Source organism: Pongo abelii, chromosome 1 (genome assembly GCF_028885655.2).
Source record: "Pongo abelii isolate AG06213 chromosome 1, NHGRI_mPonAbe1-v2.0_pri, whole genome shotgun sequence".
Lineage (NCBI taxonomy): Eukaryota > Metazoa > Chordata > Mammalia > Primates > Hominidae > Pongo > Pongo abelii.
Genome location: NC_071985.2, coordinates 207,660,002 through 207,672,256, shown reverse-complemented (window position 1 = coordinate 207,672,256; position 12,255 = coordinate 207,660,002). Strand labels below are relative to the sequence as shown.

The 12,255-nt window shown below is 47.3% G+C and overlaps 1 protein-coding gene across 7 annotated transcripts in view; it reads right to left on the bottom strand.

The window, feature by feature from the left end:
* The window catches only part of PAFAH2 (platelet activating factor acetylhydrolase 2), a 42,011-nt gene extending 32,186 nt beyond the window's left edge, over positions 1-9,825 (bottom strand). For 2 of the 7 annotated variants that reach the window (XR_008516414.2, XM_024238619.3), the window contains exons 1-3: positions 9,108-9,655; positions 2,337-2,473; positions 1,031-1,184 (exon numbers count right to left, since the gene is read on the bottom strand). Coding sequence is in view for 6 of the 7 variants with exons in the window: in XM_024238619.3 (XP_024094387.2) it covers positions 1,031-1,184; positions 2,337-2,473; positions 9,108-9,348 (532 nt within the window). In the remaining variant the exon portion in view is untranslated. Of the gene's footprint in view, positions 1-1,030; positions 1,185-2,336; positions 2,532-9,107; positions 9,660-9,688 lie in introns of those variants that run through there. The other 5 variants (XM_063714253.1, XM_054539827.2, XM_002811249.6 and 2 more) reach the window with 5 other exon arrangements.
* Between the last annotated feature and the right edge of the window lie 2,430 nt (positions 9,826-12,255).

The window sequence follows — 12,255 nt, the reverse complement described above, 5'->3', positions numbered from 1 at the left end:
TTCTCCCCTCTGGAGAACCACCATCGGCCCCTGAGCAGCTCAGGGCAGTTAATCACCTATTTCTTCTCTCTTTCTTCCCTAGGAAGAGTGAACACAATAGAAAATGGGAAGCTAAGCCAGGTGCAGTGGCTCTCGCCTGTATTCCCAGCACTTTGGGAGGCCAAGGTGGGTGGATCATGAGGTCGAGACCAGCCTGGCCAAGTGAAACCCCATCTCTACTAAAAATACAAAAATTAGCTGGGCGTGGTGGTGGGCTCCTATAATCCCAGCTACTTGGGAGGCTGAGGCAGGAGAATCACTTGAACCCGGGAGGCGGAGGTTGCAGTGAGCTGAGATTGTGCCATTGCAATTCAGCCTGGGCAACAAGAGCAAGACTCCGTCTCACCAAACAAAAAAAATAAATAAAAAAAAGAAAAGAAAAGAAAATGGGAAGCTAAGTCCAAAGTGGCAGTACTGAACTCTGGGGTAAATTGCTGAGATGCCAAGGCACTGGGTGGAATTCCTAGGTGTGGGACCTTTGGGGGAAGTGGATTACTCAATGTTACCCTACTCAGAAGAGGGGTGACTGGAGGGAAAACTGCAGAAGACTGTATGCTCCTTGATAGTTAAGAATCTTTCTTCGATACACACAATAGCTGGCACAGAGTAGGAATTAATACATGCTGAATAAATGAGCAATCGGTGCCATTTATGGAACACATTATATGTGCCAAGCACTGCATTAGAGGCTTTACGTACATCCCGTACTACAAACCCCCAAAGGCACGTATTTACACAGGTTCAGTAACTTGCCCAAACCTCATGGCTAGTAAATTATAAAGTCTGGATTTGAATCCAGGAAAGTCTAACTCAGTCACCAAAGCTCTTTCATATGTAATTCTCTCCCAACTCTCCATACCACACTGGCTAATAGATGCCCCTTACAAAAGCCTGGACACTGCAGGCTATAAGGTACTGCGTCCACCTGGGGATCTCCCAGGAACATAACCAAGCAACTGGGAAAGCATGCAGAGGTCAGGCCAGCCCTTACCCACAGCCAGGTTGAACAACAAGCCCCCCCAGCGCTTATTAAACTGCAGGTACTCAGCCAGGCCAGTGCAGTACTCATAGCGGGGAATCCACAGGGGCTGCTCCATGGTCTCCTGTGCCTTTTGGCAGGGGTAGAAGAGTCGAAAGAAGCTCCCCTGTAGGAAAGAAAAGAGCAGCTGCTCAGAGCAAGGAGCCCAGGCTGGATTTCCCAACAGCCGAACTCAGCAGGTGTTTGGGGCACCAGCAAAACAGGGCACCAAAACAGGGAAACTGAAGTTTCAATTAGCATACCTGAACTTCACATTCAGAAATCTGGAAAGAAGCAATTTGATTTTTAGCATACATGTAAAGCTTACATTATTTCAAATAGCCAACTGTATTTTGAATTACATTGTGGGAGGCGGCACCAAAAATATTTGAGTGCTTGGGACAATGAAAGATTTAAATCTGGCCCTGAGCCTAGGCCTGGAGGAGCCCCAGGAGTTAGAGATTAGTTCTTGTGCTGAACAGGGTGGCCTTGGTAGCTCATCCAGGCCACTCTGCTAGGACAGCCCCTGGGAAGCAACAGCACACTCATTTTACATGGGAGTAGGTGAGGGGTTACTAGGAAGTGTGTGCCTCTCAAGGGAAACAGGAAGTCCAAGGGCTAGCAGAGAAAGACCTAGGAACTAAGCCAGGCACAGTGGCTCATGCCTGTAATCCCAGCACTTTGGGAAGCCGAGGTAGGAGAGTCGCTTGAGGCCAGGAGTTAGACATCAGCCTGGGCAACATAGCAAGACCTCGTCTCTACTATATATACATATATATAAGTTAATTAATTAAAAAGTCCTAGGACCTGATAGAGGACCAGTCCAGAAGTCAAAGCAGGAGGGGAAAACAGATCAAGGCAGGAGAGAGAAAAGGAAGCTGTCCCCCTACCCAGGTCAGGGAGTCCAAGGCCAAAGGCACACGCCCAGGGCTCTTTCTCTCACACACTCGGATTATGATACGATTAAAACCCTTCCAAGATCAGGCATCTGCCCTCAAGAAAGGCGAGAGGATCTGCGAGGGGCCTCTAAAGCTAGAGTCCTCCCTTTCCTCCTAGGTGGAAAATGAACTCATTATCTCTGTCTATTGGGATGTTTCTAATGTTTGGAAAGAGGAAGAAAAAGCTCAGGGAAGACAGACCTGGGGGCTTGATAACCAAATCCAGACCCGCTCTAATTCATTTTCCCCACCATGGGAGTGCAGGATCACACTTGTGATCAGTAAGTCACGGTGCCGGCAGAAGCAGTGCAAACAGAAGAAAGGGAGCTGGGGACACTTACCTGGAGATTCTGACCCTCCATCACATCCCCACAGCCTACGAGGTGGGGTCCTGTGACAGGTGGAAAGCCCACAGACTGGTTGACCCCCATTTCATCACCGGGTGAATCAAATGACTTGCCGGAGCTGAACTTGCTGGCTGGATGGGGGAACACAGAACAGCAGCCGCTTGCTGGTTTCCTCTTGGCTTCCTGTTGCTGAAATGTGTTATCTGTTACCCTGTCTACCCCTCCTTAGCACCTCATCCTCCCTGCCGTCACTCATTAAATCTTGTACCTACTACTTTGCTACATTGCCTTTGCCAAGGTTGGGGGTTGTTTTTTATTTTGCTAGGGTGAGGAGATGGCTGTGAAGAGGAAAGAGAGCCATCCATACTCCTCACAGCCCATTAACAAATGTTCATCCAGCAGCTACTATGTGCGCGGCACAGCAGCAACTGCTGCAGAGACTGTCACACAGACCTTGCTCTCCTGAGGCTAACAGTAACCACTAAGATCCATTATTTACGGTTAGCACTGTACGGACCTCTTTATAGACATTATATACATTGTATCATTTAATTGTCTCAACCACTTTCTGAGGTAGGTACTTTTTTGTTGAGACGGAGTCTCGCTCTGTTGCTAGGTTGGAGTGCAGTGGCATGATCTTGCTCGCTGCAACCTCCGACTCCCTGGTTCAAGCAATTCTCCTGCCTCAGCCTCCTGAGTAGCTGGGATTACAGGTACGTGCCATCATGCCCAGCTAATTTTTTCTTTAATTTTTAGTAGAGACAGGGTTTCGCCATGTTGGCCAGGATGGTCTTGATCTCCTGACCTCGTGATCTACCCACCTTGGCCTCCCAAATTGCTGGGATTACAGGCGTGAGACACCACGCCCAGCCTGAGGTAGGTACTATTAAGACCTTGTTTTGGCCAGGCGCGGTGGCTCACGCCTGTAATCCCAGCACTTTGGGAGGCCGAGGTGGGCAGATCACCTGAGGTCAGGAGTTCAAGACCAGCCTGGCCAACATGGTGAAACCCCATCTCTACTAAAAATACAAAAATTAGCCAGGTGCAGTGGCGGGCACCTATAGTCCCAGCTACTCAGGAAGCTGAGACAGGAGAATCGCTTGAATCTGGGAGGCGGAGGTTGCAGTGAGCCGAGATTGTACCACTGCACTCCAGCCTGGGTGACAAAGTGAGACCCTGTCTCAAAAAACAAACAAACAAACAAAAGACCCTGTTTTACAGATGAGGAAACTAAGGCATAAAGAAGTTGAATAACCTTCCCAAGTTACCCAGTGGCAAACCCATCTCTGCCTAATCCGGAAGCTAAGTTCTTAACCATTACTGATCCTGCTCAGGGGGAGATTCAGTTATACAGATGAAAAGTCACTGAACTAAGCTTTTTCTTAAAACTGTTTGATTTTTTGAGAGACAGGGTCTTGCTATGTTCTCCAGGCTGGTTTCAAACTCCTGGGCTCAAACAATCCTCCTGCCTAGGCCTCCCAAGTAGCTGGGATTATAGGTAAGAGCCACCACACCCAGCTTTAAACTTGTGAATATGGGGTAGCACTTATGCTGGGCCTTTAAAGATGAGGAAGCTGAGAGGCAGGGGAGGAGGAAGAAAGCACTTATAGAAAAAAACCTAAGAGGAAAAAAAGCAGAGGTAGGGAAAAATATGATGTGGGCAGTAGATCAAACAGAAGCTTTCAGCGTGACAGGGGTGCACGCTCCTGACTAGATAACATTCCTACGGCTCAGCTGCTTCCTAAACTGGGGCCAGTAGTGTTCCCCAACCCTCTTCAGTTTCACCATCTCCAACACCATCATCATCGTCATACTTACTCTGTGCCAGGAGCTATGTTTAGTGCTTTTCACATATTATTTTATTTAATTACTTCAACAGTCCTCTGAGATGCGTATTATTATCTCATTTTACAGAGAGGAAACGGATGCCTGACAAAGGCAAGTTACCCAATAACACATGGCAAGCAGAGCCAGAATTCGATCATGGGCAATGTCGTCGTAACATGAGAACGTCAAACTTCCCAGTATCCCTTGCCTTGTGATTTGGGTGGGGCTAACCCCTCCTTAACCTCCAGAGTTGAGCCTTAATTAACCAGAGCCAATCAGTCCTTCTTATTCTCTGGTCAGTATTTGGATGAAGAGTGCGCGTATGGCATTAGGTTGGTCCAATAGGAGTAAAACCCGGGACTTTGGTATGATGGTTGAGGGGATAAAAGTTATTTCCTGTTTTGAACTAGTGTGATGTGCAGATGTCACCTGTCAAGTGGCCTTGAACCACAGCAGCCACTTTTGCCACCTTGAGGATGAAGATACCCATGGTGGATGGCAAAACCAGAAGAATCACAGAGAAATAGAGGCCCATTTGTGAAGACATTAAGAATCCACAGATTAGACCATACCTGAAACCTGACCCACTCCTAGACTTTCTAGTTACATGAGTCAGTAAGTTCCCTTTCTTGTTTAAACCAACTGAAGTTAGATTTCTTTTGGTTGCAACCAAAAGCATCTAAATGGATACACACTGAGTCTGGGGTCCACATGTTAATGATTAAATTATTCTGCTTCTTTTAAGATGCTTTGGGAGAGATTCAGGAGTTCCAGTCAAAGCATGTCTGGGTAAGAAGAGACCTAAGAGAGCATTTCTGTCAATCCTCCCCACAATCGTTTTCCCCTTCTCCACGTACATACACGTGCTTTACCAGGGAAGACACCAAGGTCCGGAGAGATTAAGTGAGCTGCTCAGAGTCACAAGCAGAACGATGATAACAACACACAGTCTCCTGGTTATCAGCTGCCACTTGTCTGGTCTCAACAATCCTAACATCATTCTATTTAACTTTGAAAGATAAGAAATTATTTTCTTTCTACTACAGATAGCATCTTCATTTTGTTTCTTTTTAGCAAATTTAAAAAACAAACCCAATTCTCTTGAAAAAGAAGCTAAGCTCCTGATGTCAATGCATTGTTCAGCCAGAGTGAAGGGGGATGAGCTCTGCTTAGCCTCAGACCCTGACCTTTCCCCATTGCTTGTTGTTAAGGTCTGCACATGAAAGACCTACTGCTGGGGCCACAAGACACATGTCACTCACATGACAATGAAGCAGCTGCAAGTTCAACTGTCATAAAAGAGAGGCAGATAAAAGACCACAGGAGTTCTGAGAAGAAACAGTGCTCCTTTAGCTTGGAAGTAGACAGCAGGGGAAGATGGGAAAGGCTCTTGCAAGCAGGAGAGAGCGAGCAAAGGCACGGTAAGAAGGAAGCTTGTGTGAGAAACAATGCAAGGTGAGAAGAGAAAGTTGTGACCAGATTTGGGGAGGAGCAGTCCCTCAAGTGCTAAGCTAAAAAGTTGGAATCTACTCTGGAAATGAAGTCATGTCCATGAGAGATAGTCTGAAAGAACCACATTGGAGGCCCAGCTCGTTTGGTGCCTAGCTTTTTTTTTTTTTTTTTTTGACACAGGGTCTTGCTCTGTCTCCCAGGCTGGAGTGCAGTGGCTCACTGTGGCGTCACCCTCCCAGCTCAAGTGATCCTCCCACCTCAGCCTCCTGGGTGGCTGGGACTATAGGCATTTGCCATCACACCCGGCTAATTTTTGTATTTATTTGTAGAGATGGAGTTTCATCATGTTGCCCAGGCTGGTCTCAACCTCTTGGGCTCAAGTGATCCTCCCGCCTTAGCCTCCCAAAGTGCTTGGGATTACAGGAGTGTGCCACCGTGCCAGCCCTGCCTAGCTTTCTTATCTTATGCAAGTTATCTTATCTCTCTAAGCTTGATTCCCCATCTGTACAATGGGAACACTATCCATCCTCACAGGGTTGCTGTGGAAATAAAATGAAATAATGCATTCAAAGCACCTGGTGTGGTACCTGACTCTTAGGAAGCATCCAAGAAATGTGCTGATTGAGTGAAAAGTAGAAACACTAGGGTTTGGCCACTGAGTGAATCTGGGGAGTCAAGAGCCAATAAGTCAGGTTTTAAGACTGGGGAACCAGGACAATAGTCCTTAAGCTTCTTATGGGAACAGATTTTTGTCTCACTCTGCATAGAGAATAGCACTTGGGACAGGAATCAGGATAAGGAGACTTGGAAATGGCCAAACAGAAGAGAGCAGAACTCTGGTGCCCCTGGAAAGTTTCTGGGAAGATCATCAACTAAATTGTTTGGAAATAAAAATTACAGAAGCTAATTGGCCAGAGTGAAGCTAACACGCAAATGAATCTTTATTTCCTAGACTCACATTGACTGATGTCCAAATAGGATGGAGAGATGGAAAAATCCAATCTGAGTTGCAAATTTTGCCAAAGAGACATTCACACAAAGCATCCAGAGTCATTTCTAATAAAAGTCACGGAATTTTCCAAGGAAATCAGTCTATGTGTCTCTACCTTCTTTTGCTCACTTTGTCTAAATAGTTCATGGTGGTACCTGTCCAGAAGCCTCTCCATCCACTGAGGCCCAGTGAAATCTCTAGTGCTCTGTGAAGCTTTCCCAGGTCCTTCCAACCTTTCCTCCTGTCATCTCTGATCACTGTCCACATCCATTATCTGGTAACCAATCTTAGACTACCTTAGCGCAGCTCTTCGATTAACATCTATTCTAGCAGTTTTCAACCAGTGACTTGCCTGCAACAGTGGTCCATGGAGAATCTAGATCTTAGGTTCCTGAACCTATTGTCACAATCACCTGGGAAGCTTTTCAAAAATGTGTATTCTGGGGCCCCTATTTTAGGGATCAATTCGTTTGTAAAAGCTTCCCAGGTGTTTCTGATCAGCAAAGTTTGAGAACCTCTGGTCTGGACTTTGATTAGAAATGTCTCCGGATGAATTTTGCTTTCATTCAGACATGTATGCATGCAGCAGATGCTTACTGAGTGTATACTGTGTTCTGGTCCACCATTTTCACGACTACGATTTCACTTGCTATAATCACCATGGCCACCCAGAAGCATGTTCCTATCACTAGACTTAATGTAGTGCCCTGCATATAGCTGGTCTCAATAATTAATTTATCCAGTGAATACTATTTAATTTTTGGCACACTTATGCCTCATCTCTTCAGATCTACTCCGGGGGTGAAGACTGGGTTTTATATTTTTTTGTAGACCAAACTGTCTATCTGCATGCTTTCCCCACATAGTTGGGACTCAATAAATGTTCCTTCATTTGGCTTTGATTTAAATCCATCTCAAGTCTTCTTTAATCTTTGTTTTTGATCTAAAAATAAGGCTATTTGGAATAATGGGGGAAAAAGGTTTTGATGACTCTGAATTCTACCCCTGTCACTTATTAGCTGTGTGATCTTGAACAAGTTCCTCAAACTCTAAGCTTCTGATAATTTATTCTCACAACAGAAATAATAACTACGGCCAGACACGGTGGCTCATGCCCATAATCCCAGCACTTTGGGAGATCAAGTGGGAAGGACTGCTTGAGCCCAGGAGTTCAAGACCAGCCTGGGCAACATGGCAAAATCGTCTCTATAAAAAATTAAAAAAAAAATATGAGCTGGATGTGGTGGTATGCAACTGTAGTCCCAGTTACTCAGGAGGCTGAGGTAGGAAGATTGCTGGGGCTTGGGAGCTGGAGGCCACAGTGAACCAAGACTGTGCCACTGCACTTCAGCCTGGGTGACAGAGCGAGGTCTTGTCTCAAAAAGAAATAGTAACTATGGGCCGGGCGCGGTGGCTCATACCTGTAATCCCAGCACTTTGGGAGGCCGAGGCGGGCAGATCAGGAGGTCAGGAGATCGAGACCATCCTGGCTAACACGGTGAAACCCCGTCTCTACTAAAAAAAATACAAAATATTAGCTGGGCCTGGTGGCGGGCGCCTGTAGTCCCAGCTACTTGGGAGGCTGAGGCAGGAGAATGGCATGAACCCGGGAGGCGGAGCTTGCAGTGAGCTGAGATCACGATACTGCACTCTAGCCTGGGCGACAGAGCGAGACTCCATCTCAAAAAAAAAAAAAGAAATAGTAACTACTCATGAGATTGTTGATGAGGATTAAATAATGCATGTAAAGCACTCGATGGATAGAAGGTACTATAACCACAGGAGGCAACTATAATTATTTTAACTACATGGCCTCTCAAGTTCCTTATACGTAAAATGGATACTTCATAAGTGAAAATATTGCCTAGGGCCTGGTGCATTTTCAGTGCTTATAAAATGTTAGGAACTAATTAACAATGCTATGTCTCTCTTTCCTAGCCAAGGTCTCTCATTTTTCCTGGATTAAGCCCTTTGGCAAAACAGATTCTTTCCCAGCAGCCTTTTCAGGCCTCAGACACCCCTACCAAAGCCAGTGTCTACTGATCACGCCCAGAGGAGCCCAGAGGGAATGGATGGGGCTTAGGTTGCAGCTGTCCTCTCCTGCTGGGACCCTGTTTCTGGTGAGCAGAGGACTGCTGCTCTGCCAGCTGTGTGACCCTTTCATCACTGGATATTTCAAGATACAGTCCAAGATAAGCACTTCTCTTGTGCTTCCTTTCAGACAAAGCTCTCTGAAGACTAAAAGCTCATTGGCCTGACCTTTGGTCTCTGGAGGAAGTGAGGAAATATCATCCAGCTCGTAGACAATGAAGACACCAAGCACTCGAGGGATGAGATTGAGCAACAAGGTGGCAGAGCTAGAGAAGAGGCCTGATAAGAGTGTTCCAGAGCATTAATAATTTGTGATAAAAATAATCTCTGTCTCTTGTGAGGGTCTTACAGTTTACAAGGCATCTTCACACATACTAGCTTGTTGGCTCCTCAACACTCCTCACCTGAGACTGATGGAGCAACAGTCCATCTCCGTTTTAGAGAGGAAGAAACTGAGTCCCAGAGTTGTATGATTTGCCCAAGGTCACAGAGGGTGAGAGGCAGAGCTGGCCTAGAACCGGGTCGGCTGACTTCGAGTCCAGGGTAATCGCGGATCGGAAAGAAGGAATGGGGACCCTTCTTCCACCGCCATGAAAAACAGAAAATTGAGAGGAAGAGTAAAGTACACAAAGGGTGGAGGAGCATAAAGAAGCCCGGGGTTCAGGGATGTGAGGCTGCAGGGTGAAGGTAGGGCCGAGGAATCAGGGTAGGGCTGTGGTGTGGGGTCCAAGGTGGGGCTGCGGGGGCGGGGTCCTGGGACGGGAGCTCTGTGGGGATTCCAGGGTCGCTGGCTGTTAAAAGTGCAAGGCGACCGTGGGAGGGTCAAGGGAGTGGGTGGCTACAGGCGTCTGAATAGGAAACGTAGAGGACGAAGATTAATGTGCAATTCCTATGATTGAGAGACGCCGAGGCCCCAAACCGGGCCAGAATACAAGTCTGCAGGAAGCTCAATTGAGATATAGGTGTTTTCTCCAATCAAACTTACCCAGTCAAGCTGATTCCTCAGAAGCAGCCCCAGACGTTTAACTCGACGGAAATGAGAAACGGCCCAGGAACCCGTGGCCCTTTGGTCGTTGTAGTTCCAGGGCTCAAAATGGACGCTTGGAAGCACTTCCCGTTCCTCAATCTAGAACTACAACTCCCGATGTACAGTGCGCAAGATTGCGCATTACAACCCTAAGACTACAACTCCCAGAGTTCTACGCGACCTCCCAGCCCCGCGTGGTCGTGCGAACCCGCCCAAGGCCCGGGATGCGGTGTGATTCCTCCCCCTGGTGGCCTGAAGAGGAGCCGCCGCGATTTCTGCTCTCGAGCGGAGGGTTTTGCTTGTAGACCTGTGCGTAACCCTCCGCCTCACCCTCCTCAAATAGTCCTCAGGCGTGCCTAGAAATGGCCCTCGCTTCGCTTTATTCTCAAGGAGGTGGGAGGAGGTTGGAGTTTGTTTTGTGTCTTCTGCACACTTTGCTTCCTGTAAGAATAACAGAGTGATCATTCAAGTTAAGGGGACATTCCCTACCAGCCTGCACCTGTTGACACCTGTGATTTTCCATTGTCCTCAAAAGACTCCCTGGCAGAGAAAGGGGAAGAACCCGAGTAATCTGCTGGGCCGCATCCATCCCACATTACTGTCTTATGCTGGCTCTTAGCGACACTGATGGACAAGATACCGCCCCTAGCCTCAACAGAATCACAGTCTAGCAGAGAATTCACACACATGAATAACGACAGCACAGAGCCGGGATCTCATGGGGAGACACAGCAAGCGTGGGAGCCTTGAAAAGGGGCCTCTGGCCAGGCTTGGGGGAAAGGGGCGGTGTCCGCAAGGCTTCTTAGAGGGAGTGATGTTTGTTAACATTGATACCCGGTATGAGGAAAGAACGTAGCCAGGAGTACAGAGACTCTGAAGGACGTTTCAGAGTATGGCATTAAGTTCAGTGCTGGCTGCAGCTGAGTGTGAGAGACGGAAGGAGATTATTCTCGGGGGAGTGAGGGTTAGGCAGAGCCCATCCTCAGGAGTCCTGTAAACTTCTATAGGAAATTTGGATCGTTCAGGCAGCTCAAAAACGTTCAACGGCCCTCTACTACCTATGAAGTGAAGTCCCAACTGCTTAGCCTGACATTCAAGGTCTTCTCTAACCTTCACGCCCCCACGCCCCACCCCCACCCTTTAGCACCCCTCCTCTGGGAGCTTTGTTCATGCCTCCAAAGTTTCTGCCGACATCTGTGTGTGCCTCGCACATGTGAGTTGACTCACACTGCCTTGGGTATCTCCTGTATTAGAGGTCTTAACTCTTGACACATTGTGAGCTCTTTGAGATCAGGTACTGAGTCCTGCGGTCGCCCCCTTCACCCACTCTTGCAGCCCACATCCTCCCGAATCACCAGGGTCCAGAGTCCCTGCTTTAGGCTCTCCTCTCCTGCCGACACACTGTTGTCACCCCCATCCTTCCAGGAGCCAAGATAAAGTCATCAGGAGAGAGTGCTGGCAGCCCTGCACTGTGGTAATTAAGCCTCGGATCTCATTAAATCTGTGGCTGATGGCGGCGGCCACAGAATCTGAAAAGCTTAGTGCAGATCAGAGAGCGGCTCCCTTTGGCCCATTAATCCGTGCTGTGCAGCTGGCCAGAACACTTAGGACAAGCCAGAGGTCCTGGTCATGAGAGGGACAGCTGGAGGTCATTTCTTTCAGTCTCCTACTCCCAGACCAGGCCATGCTGGAGCCATTTGCTGGCCAGCTGAGTTTAAAATTTCCCAGGGATGGGCATGTCACCACCTCCTTTACCTCCTTTGTCACAGTTAGGAAGCTCTTCCTTGGGCACAATCAGATTCTTCCCTGTTGCAAAATAAAACAGTTGAGTTTAACTACACTTCCTTCCAATCCGGTCTTTTCTAGGATAAACAACCCAAATGCCTTTACCTTTTTAAGCAAATGGTTGATTTTCCAGTATTTTCATCATAGAACTCATCCTCCAATAGCCCAAAGTTCCCTTCAAATCTGCTGTCAGCTACCATCCCAACTCTGGCCTTTACTTTGTGCTAAATTGCTTCAAGTTGGTATTTGGGTGACCAACTTTGGATTCCCTTTTTTTTTTTTTGGGAGAGGGGGACAGAGTCTCGCTCTGTGGCCCAGTGGCAGGATCTCGGCTCACCGCAGCCTCCGCTTCCTGGGTTCAAGCAGTTCTCCTATCTCAGCCTCCATAGTAGCTGGGATTACAGGCACATTACCACACCTGGCTAATTTTTGTATTTTTAGTAGAGACGGGTTTTCACCATGTTGGCCAGGCTGTTCTTGAACTCCTGGCCTCAAGTAATCTGCCCACCTTGGCCTTCCGAAGTGCTGGGATTACAGGTGTGAGCCACCACGCACCACCAGTGGACAAAACTTTTAAAATAAAGGTAGAATAGGTATACAATAAAGTATGTAATGTGCACTAATCTTAAATATACAGCTTAACTTCTTAAAAACATTTGCTATAACTACCATTTACTTCAAAATGTAGAACATTTCCAATATCCTGAAAGGTTGGCTTCTCAGTTTGTAATCAATCACCC